This window comes from Lactuca virosa, chromosome 7 (genome assembly GCF_052849685.1).
Source record: "Lactuca virosa cultivar CGN04683 chromosome 7, Lactuca_virosa_CGN04683_v6, whole genome shotgun sequence".
Classification (NCBI taxonomy): Eukaryota; Viridiplantae; Streptophyta; class Magnoliopsida; order Asterales; family Asteraceae; genus Lactuca; species Lactuca virosa.
This window is the reverse complement of record NC_136432.1, coordinates 7307903-7316234: the sequence shown is the minus strand read 5'-3', so window position 1 is coordinate 7316234 and position 8332 is coordinate 7307903. Positions and strand designations below refer to the sequence as shown.

Below are 8332 nucleotides of genomic sequence, written 5' to 3'. Positions count from 1 at the left end.
ATATATATATATATATATATATATATATATATATAATCAGTTTCTCCATTTATGCCCACTAATTGCTTAATCTTAATCGGATTAGGTAATATGCATAAAAATGGTTAAATAACTTGTTTAATGCATCAACGTTAAAAGTGATGGATGGTGGTTAATTTAATTAAAATCGAATAAATAATAGTAAACCACTATGTCTTAAACAGGTTACAAACATAAGTGATGCGATTATTTCTTTAAGAGTTTCTATAAACACTACTGAAATTTATACAATATGCATGCTTGAAATTTTCTTGAAAACAATAACAATCGTACGTAATCAACTATACATATATAATAAACCAGACGAAGTAACTATTTACCAACGATTTACGCTGTAATGCATTCAAGTACAGAATCCAGTTTGATATGTAGGTTCATACAGATGATTTGGTATTATTTGTGACAAAATCTTTAACTGTAAACCCAACTTTTTCGAACTTGCCTTCTTCGTTGCTCTCTCTAAATTTCAAGTAATCCGAGCAAACAAATGGCTCATAGAATCTCATATTCCCGTTCCCTACAACTTCTTTAGGAGCATAAATCACCTTCTCGTCTTCAAAACACCAAAAGAAAGCAATGGAAAGCCGATTGACTGGTTTCTTTAAGACGACTCTGTGTTCAGATGATACGAGTTTGTTGTTGCTCCAAGCTTGCAACAAATCGCCTATATTTACAACTAAGGTCCCTTCACTTTGAGCAATGTCCATCCATCTCCCATCTTCTTTAGATTTTACCTGTAAACCTCCTGAATCGTCTTGATACACAATAGTTATACAACTCATATCAGTATGCATCCCTAGACCTAATTCAGTGGTTTCTTTTCCTTCTGACTTCATTGGTGGAGAATATCTGTTTATCCTTAGATAACCATGACACTTCTTGAAATCTGAATTATAAAATCTTGTGTCGAATTCTTCTCCTAGAATCATTAACGCGATCTTCATGATCTTATTAGACAGTTTGGTCATTCTCTTTCCATACTCTTCTAATATCTCACTATAAAAGCAACCAAAAATACATAATCGTTCATATCAGACATCAGTTACAACTAATTACAAGTGCATAATATTTAATTGATTACAAAATGCATTATTATTTCTCTTTTTGGAAAAAGCTCCTTTACAAATTGCGTGAGTGGTCTTGGTCCACATATATATTTTTAGTCTTGTCTTATATATTATGCGGTGCTTTAAGAATTTAAAAAAACTGTCACTAAATTATACTATATCAAATCATACACACAAAGTGAGCTGGTGCAGTGGGCAAGTGACTGCACATTGGTTGTAGTTTAATTGCAAATTAACCATTAAAAAATGTCTATATCAATCACTACACGACATATTTTATGCTTTATCAATATTAACATATGGATAATTTACAATTAAAAATCCATTCATCATTCTTGAAAACTTTTTAAACCCGTTTATAGATTCTTGTAGCCTTCTTTTGACAGTTTTTTTGTACTTTTGCAACAGAATGGATAGTTCATAATGAAAGCTCAAGAATTTTTTTGCCAATTTCAATATAGATGCAAGCAAAATAGTTAGCTTATAATGAAACATATACGTTCCACAGTGATAAAACTCATTTTTGAAACTATATTGATAATTTTGCTACGACAATGAACCCACACTTACAAAGGTTTAATCAAAAGATCAACATCCTTACCAGAATTCGTGAGGTTTTTCGTCGAAGATCACATCAATAGAATCTTGAGCTGATGAATGAAAATCTGGTCCACAAACCTTCAAACTTTCAAAGTAAGGAGATGCAATGAATGGAGGAGTGTAAGTTTTGATACAAGAAGAAGGACCAAGTTTAAGCTTTGTTTCACTAGGGAGATCAAAGAATTGATTAGAGAAAGAATGGATACTTTCATAAAGGTCCTTGGAGACCCCATGATTGACAATATTGAAGAAACCCCAGTGATGACATGCTTCAGAAAGAGATGATATAGATGAAGGTAGTAATAGCTTTGAAAGGTCTAAACATGGGAGGTTTATAGTTGTTGCAAGAGAAGAATTTGAAACCATAATGACAAATTAAAAGATTCCTACCAAAAAGGTTTTAACACTGCCGTGTAGGTTTAGGGATATATATATATATATATATATATATATATATATATATATATATATATATAGGCTTAGGTTATTCTATTTAAACTAATTATTGTGTTATTTTATGCATAAATGTGGGCCAATCATTTTACTTATTTTAAGAAAGTGATTAATACATATTATTAAATTAAAGATAGTTGAAAAAATATCATCTAATTTCATTCTAAAGGTATTTTAGACAATTGAGATAAATTTAAAAAAGGAAAATTCCATATTTTTTGGGATAATTAATTCTCTTGATTTTAAAATTCTAATTTTTTAGTTACTTTAGTTTTAATTATAACGTAATTTTTATAATTAAACACGATTTTATTCTGTTCGAATGCCATTCTGTTAGAATCATATTCTCTAGGAATTTCAGGATATATATTTCTATTAGAATGATATTCTATTAGAATGCTAACACCGACTAATAACAAATTTTTGGATACAACTTCAAATTTTTCATTACATTCTTAAAAATGTAAAAACTTTATATAATAGTCTATAACAATGAAATACTCACTAATAACAAACAAAACCATGTATATTATTCTGTTAGAATGACATTCTGTTAGAATCATATTCTCTATGAATTTCAGGATATATATTTCTATTAGAATGATATTCTATTAGAATGCCAACACCGACTAATAACAAATTTTTGGATACAACTTTAAATTTTTCAACAGCTTTTTCATACGGTTTTTCATTCTCCCATCCAAAAGAGAGAAAAACTGTTGTATCAATTTCAACAACTTCTGACTTGGGTGAATCTTGCCATATACCACTTTCATTTGTAGTGTCTGTAAGAACAGAAAGGCTGCTGGTGCCAACCGCCACCAACTCATCATGTTCTAAATCAGAATCACTATCATGCTCCCGAAACCTCTTCACAGAAGTTTTCGCCTCAATTCCATCATTAACCGAATGCTCAGCAGTTACAGCTACCTCTGAAACTCGGTGAAGATTAGTTTGTATTTGTATCCACCGATTCAAGGTCGGAAACCTGAATTAGAAGTTAAATGGCATTCAAAATCGGGTAACCAACTAACTGAATTCAGTTATATATGGAGAAAAGATAAAAGTAACCTCTCGGATTGATCAAGTGCAAACTCAAAGAACAATCTATCAGCATCATGCTTCTGGACTGACCCTGGCCCATTAGTCAACGAGCCTGACATGGTTGATGAGTAGTCATTGCCACCATATAAAATACAATTCCCAAAAACACATGCTAAAACAGCCTTGACTGGTGACAGTTTCACAAGATGCTTTACAACATCTAACTGAAGAGGGTACAGGGGAACTCCAGGTGTGGCTGAGGACGGACAATAAGAACTCGGCTTGGCTTCTTTTGAAGATGGGGATAAAAGTTTACCCTCTGAATCCTCTTCGTGTCCTATTTCTTTAGACTTACCCTTTTCAGACTTACCCTCTTCGTGACAGCAAAAGACAATTGAATCCACTAATTAAACAGGGATTTATATCATGAATCCGCTGAGAATCGACATACCGATCATCAATTTCAATGGAAATTAAATCAGTAAACTGAAAGAAAAGGGAGAATCGACATACCGATCATCAATACCAAAGGTAGGGTTTTCTCTAAGGACTGAAACGAGAATCGACCAAGAAACCTCGCAACACACTTGCCATAGATACGCGAACGAGTTCGCTGAACCAACTGCCGTCTCGAGGAGATCGAATAAATTGGACTGTTGGGCTTCAATTTGATGAAGTTGATTGCGGATCACAGATAAGTCTTCGGATTCTTGTTGGATTGAATCGATACTGGAGCTGCCAATGATCTCTGGAGAGTTTGGGGGTTCGGAGGGGGAATTATAGGGTTTGTTTGGGGGAAAAGACTGCGGGAGATGCAGCTTGAGTGGTGGCGGCGTAAAGATAGGGGAGAGGCGAGTATGCTTCATTGATCGACGAAGATTGAGCCACTGCCATTGATTTTCATCAGAAACTGTAAATGGTATTAGGCGGAAGAAGCAGTGGCGAGGAGAACGATTAATCGGTGATGGAGACAATGAGGAAAGTGACCTACGACACAGAGAGGAAGAAAGAGGCGGATTTAGGATTTAGTTCACCTGTGTGATCCTATTACGGTGTAGGTGGATTTTAATAGGGTTAATAATAAACGAATCCCTGATTATAGGGATTATTTTTGGTAGTTACTAAACAATTTACTATATTACCCTTATTTATTTATTTAATTATTTAATTTTGATTGGCCCACATTTATGCATACAATAACACAATAATTAGTTTAAACAAATGAACCTAGCTCTCTCTCTCTCTCTCTATATATATATATATATATATATATATATATATATATATATATATATATATATATATATATATATTTGAGAAACTAAAGATTTGTGAGACTTATTATTTTTCAAAACCAAGAATACCACTAATATTTTCCAAATTATACGTCTAAGCCATATATCTAACCTAAAAAATATTTGAAGGGTTTTATTTTATTTTATTTTAAATGTGCATGTATGCATGCAGACATATTTTTGTTTTGTTTTTTCAATATTTTTCAAAACTAACACAACAATGGTACTCTAATAGCAGAGATTAAAAAAACCGCAACTTGAAAACGTCAAAAAAACACAGAAATTAAACATAAATATGTATGCATGCATATTTAGATGTGCATATATACAAATTTCAAAAAAAAAAATCGTCAAATCTTTTTTTTTAAGTATTAATCTCTCTTAAACGCAACATTAGATAAATATTGGTGGTCTCGGTTTTGAAAAATAATATATATATTAATGATTTTTTGCGAACCAATATTTTCCAGCGAACTCCGTACACTTTTTCGTGTGATTTTTTCAATAAAAAGTGACTTAAGGCATTAAATTAGCCATAAAAACATGTGTTCGAAAATAAAAAATCTCGAAAAAATGTGCACTTATGAAAAGTGCATATATGCTCAAACGTCGGAAGTGCATAAGTTAGTCAAAACTAACTTTCATATGTGACATTTTTTTGAGGTATTATTTTTTGCTAATGCACTTAAATGCCTTTAAGTCACTTTAAAAAAAACAAATCTACACGAAAAAGTCCGCGGGAGAATATTAATTCCTAAAAGCTCTTGAATATATATATATATATATATATATATATATATATATATATATATATATATATATATATATATATATATATATATATATAGGGAAAAGTGAATATACCCTTAAGGGTATATAAGGTTAGGTACCCAATGCTTAAAACTACGTAGTTTTGATTGGTGATTTAATTTAATTGAAAAAAATAACAATTTCCTTAAACACTATTGTTTCCTTATTGAAAAAAAATAACAACTAAAAGTAAAAGTCGATCCCTATTGCTTCCATAATCGCCTATTACCTTTAGCCGGTTGTGTATTTTTTTCCCGTATGTTGCCGTCATTCTTGCATCACAGGTTCGTGCTACTTCATTCATTATCTTTTTCTTTATTATAAAATTCAATTCATTGTTAATTAGTTATTGTTATCAATTTGAGTATTTAAGTTCTTGAATATAGTATTCTTAAATTCTCTCGCATGGTTCATCCAATGTATATATATATATATATATATATATATATATATATATATATATATATATATATATATTGCAAGTGTTTTTTTATTCTTTTATTAGTTACATAAATCATTATCAAAAGGATTTAGTCATAAATTATGTAATTTACACCCTTCTAAATCTTTAACCAATTGATATAAAAATTTTATATTTTTATTGTGATGATGGTATTTAACTATTTAATGTAAAATTTCAGATTCTTCAAAAACGATTACAAAGAAATCGAAATTCATAGGCAAAACAATTTATAGATAAAATTTGGTGTTAATTTTTTGGTGTATCATATTAGTCGAAAAATTTTGGTGTTAATTTTCTCGTTCAAATTCATAGGCAAAGCAATTCACAATTTACCATTGATTTCACTTTTAAGTATTAATTTTGCATATGTTTTCTAGTTCCGATTGTTTATCAACGGAAATTTTTATTTCATATGTTCTATTATTATCCATGCTGTTTGATCAAATTTAGTATAATTTATTGCTTTTGATATAATGAAAATGTTAGACCATCTCTAAAAAGTTACTGGAATGGCATTAATAGGGTCAAGTTCTTATTGTCTTTTACGTGTGGTTTTGTGCAGGTTATGATGTTTGAAACAGAAGCATCTGATCAGGCTATAGAGCCGTATATAAATGAAAATGTTGATACAAATGATTTTGTAGAAGCAACATATGAATCTGAAGAACTTAACGATTTCGGAGTGAACATTGAATTTGACGAAGATGATGTTAATGATGAAAGGATACTGGGAAAAGTTTTTGATACACCCGATGATGCCTATACATTTTATAATGATTATTCTTTTTTGCATGGCTTTGGAATACGTAGAGATGACACAGTTAAAAATCCTAAAACAAATTAGCCTTTTCGGAAGATATATGTATGCAACAAAGAAGGTTTCAAACGGATGGACAAAAATGCTTCAAGTGAAAATGAGAAAAAACGTCGTAGAGATGTTAGAACAGGATGCCAAGCAAAACTTCGAATAACAAGACAGGAGGATGGGAAGTGGTTGGTGGACTCGTTTAATGACACACACAATCACGACTTGACCATGACACCTACGAAGGTGATGAAGCATCGATCTCATAGCAATTTCCATCGTTCAATAGAAGGTAAATCTCTTATGGTGCAATTTGGTCAAGCAGGGTTGAAACCTTCTCAAATTAAAAAGGCTGTTAATACAATGAAAACCTCAAATGTAGCTGATGTAACTTCAAAGCAATGTGCTGATGTCTTATCTGAGCATCGAAAACAACATAGAGGAAAGGAGTTCTATGGACTTATAAAACATTTTCAAGATAAAACGTTAGTTGACAGTGACCAATATTTTGCCGTGGATTTGTCTGATGATGGGTATCCTAGAAATATCTTTTGGGTTGATGGTAGATCAAGAGATGCCTATACAAAATTCAAAGATGTTATTGTGTTTGATGTCACTTATATGACTAACAAATTCAAGATGCCTTTTGCTCCTTTTACTGGGGTGAATCATCATGGACAATTTATACTTTTTGGTGGAGCATTGCTTGAAAACGAAAAGGAAGAGACATTTGAATGGTTATTTGAACATTTCCTCAAATGTATGTTTGGCAAGTATCCGAAGACAATTATTACCGATCAAGACAAAGCGATGGGCAATGCAATAAAAAAAGTGTTTCCAAAGACTCGACATCGTTTTTGTTCATGGCATATCAGGAAGCATGAAACTGAGCACCTTCGATCGTATGTTTCCCGTTACAGTGATTTTCAAGAAACACACAGACAATGGGTAAATAGTGACAGCATTGAACAATTTGAAGCAATATGGGAAGATATGCGTATTAAGTATGAACTGGAAAGCAATTGTTGGATTAGTGACATGCATAACCAACGTATACATTGGGCTAAACCCTTCTTGAAGGATATTTTCTTTGCTGGTATGACCACAACCGGGCGGAGTGAAAGTATCAATTCATTTTTTGATGGTTTTGTTAACTCGAGGACCATGTTGAATAATTCGTTGTGCAATACGACAAGGCAATTGAGTCACGAAGGGCTGCCGAAGAAGATGAAGACTTCAAGACTATGAACTCGAGGCCGGTTCTTTCTTCAGTGCATCCAATCGAAGCAAAAGCAGGTCAATGTTATACTAGAAAGATGTTTGATACTTTCAAAAAAGAATGGACCGAAGCTATTACCAATTTGACTCATGAGACTCTAACAAAAACTACAGAAGAAAGCACATATAGAGTTGGGCAATTGGATGTTGATAAAAAATATTGGCGTATTGTTACCTTTCGTTCTTTAAATCAAGTCAGCGTCACATGTTCGTGTTGTATGTATGAGACAAATGGGATTTTATGCAAACATAGCTTATATGTGATGAAGAAGAAGCATGTTCAAGAACTGCCGAGTCACTATATTTTACCGCGATGGACCCTTGAAGCTAGGTACAAACTGGGTAGTGTTAGTATCGGACTCGGAGAAATAAATAATCAAAATGGAGTTAGTGCCTACACATTATTTTGTGTTCGTTCGAATTTTACTAAACTAATTGAACAAGCAAGGGACTCTCCTTCGGAGATACAAAAACTCAA

The 8332-nt window shown here is 32.1% G+C and overlaps 2 protein-coding genes across 2 annotated transcripts; one reads left to right on the top strand and one right to left on the bottom strand.

The window, feature by feature from the left end:
• Positions 1–202: 202 nt before the first annotated feature.
• Positions 203–2090, bottom strand: LOC145125186 (gibberellin 20-oxidase-like protein). The gene is made up of 2 exons (XM_079060678.1): positions 1708–2090; positions 203–1035 (listed from the first exon to the last, which is right to left on the bottom strand). The coding sequence occupies exons 1-2, from the start codon at positions 2070–2072 to the stop codon at positions 414–416; spliced, it is 987 nt and encodes a 328-aa protein (XP_078916804.1). The 5' UTR covers positions 2073–2090; the 3' UTR covers positions 203–413.
• A 4570-nt stretch (positions 2091–6660) lies between these two features.
• Positions 6661–7824, top strand: LOC145126364 (protein FAR1-RELATED SEQUENCE 5-like). Its single transcript, XM_079061743.1, has one exon. The coding sequence runs from the start codon at positions 6661–6663 to the stop codon at positions 7822–7824; it is 1164 nt and encodes a 387-aa protein (XP_078917869.1).
• Positions 7825–8332: the final 508 nt, after the last annotated feature.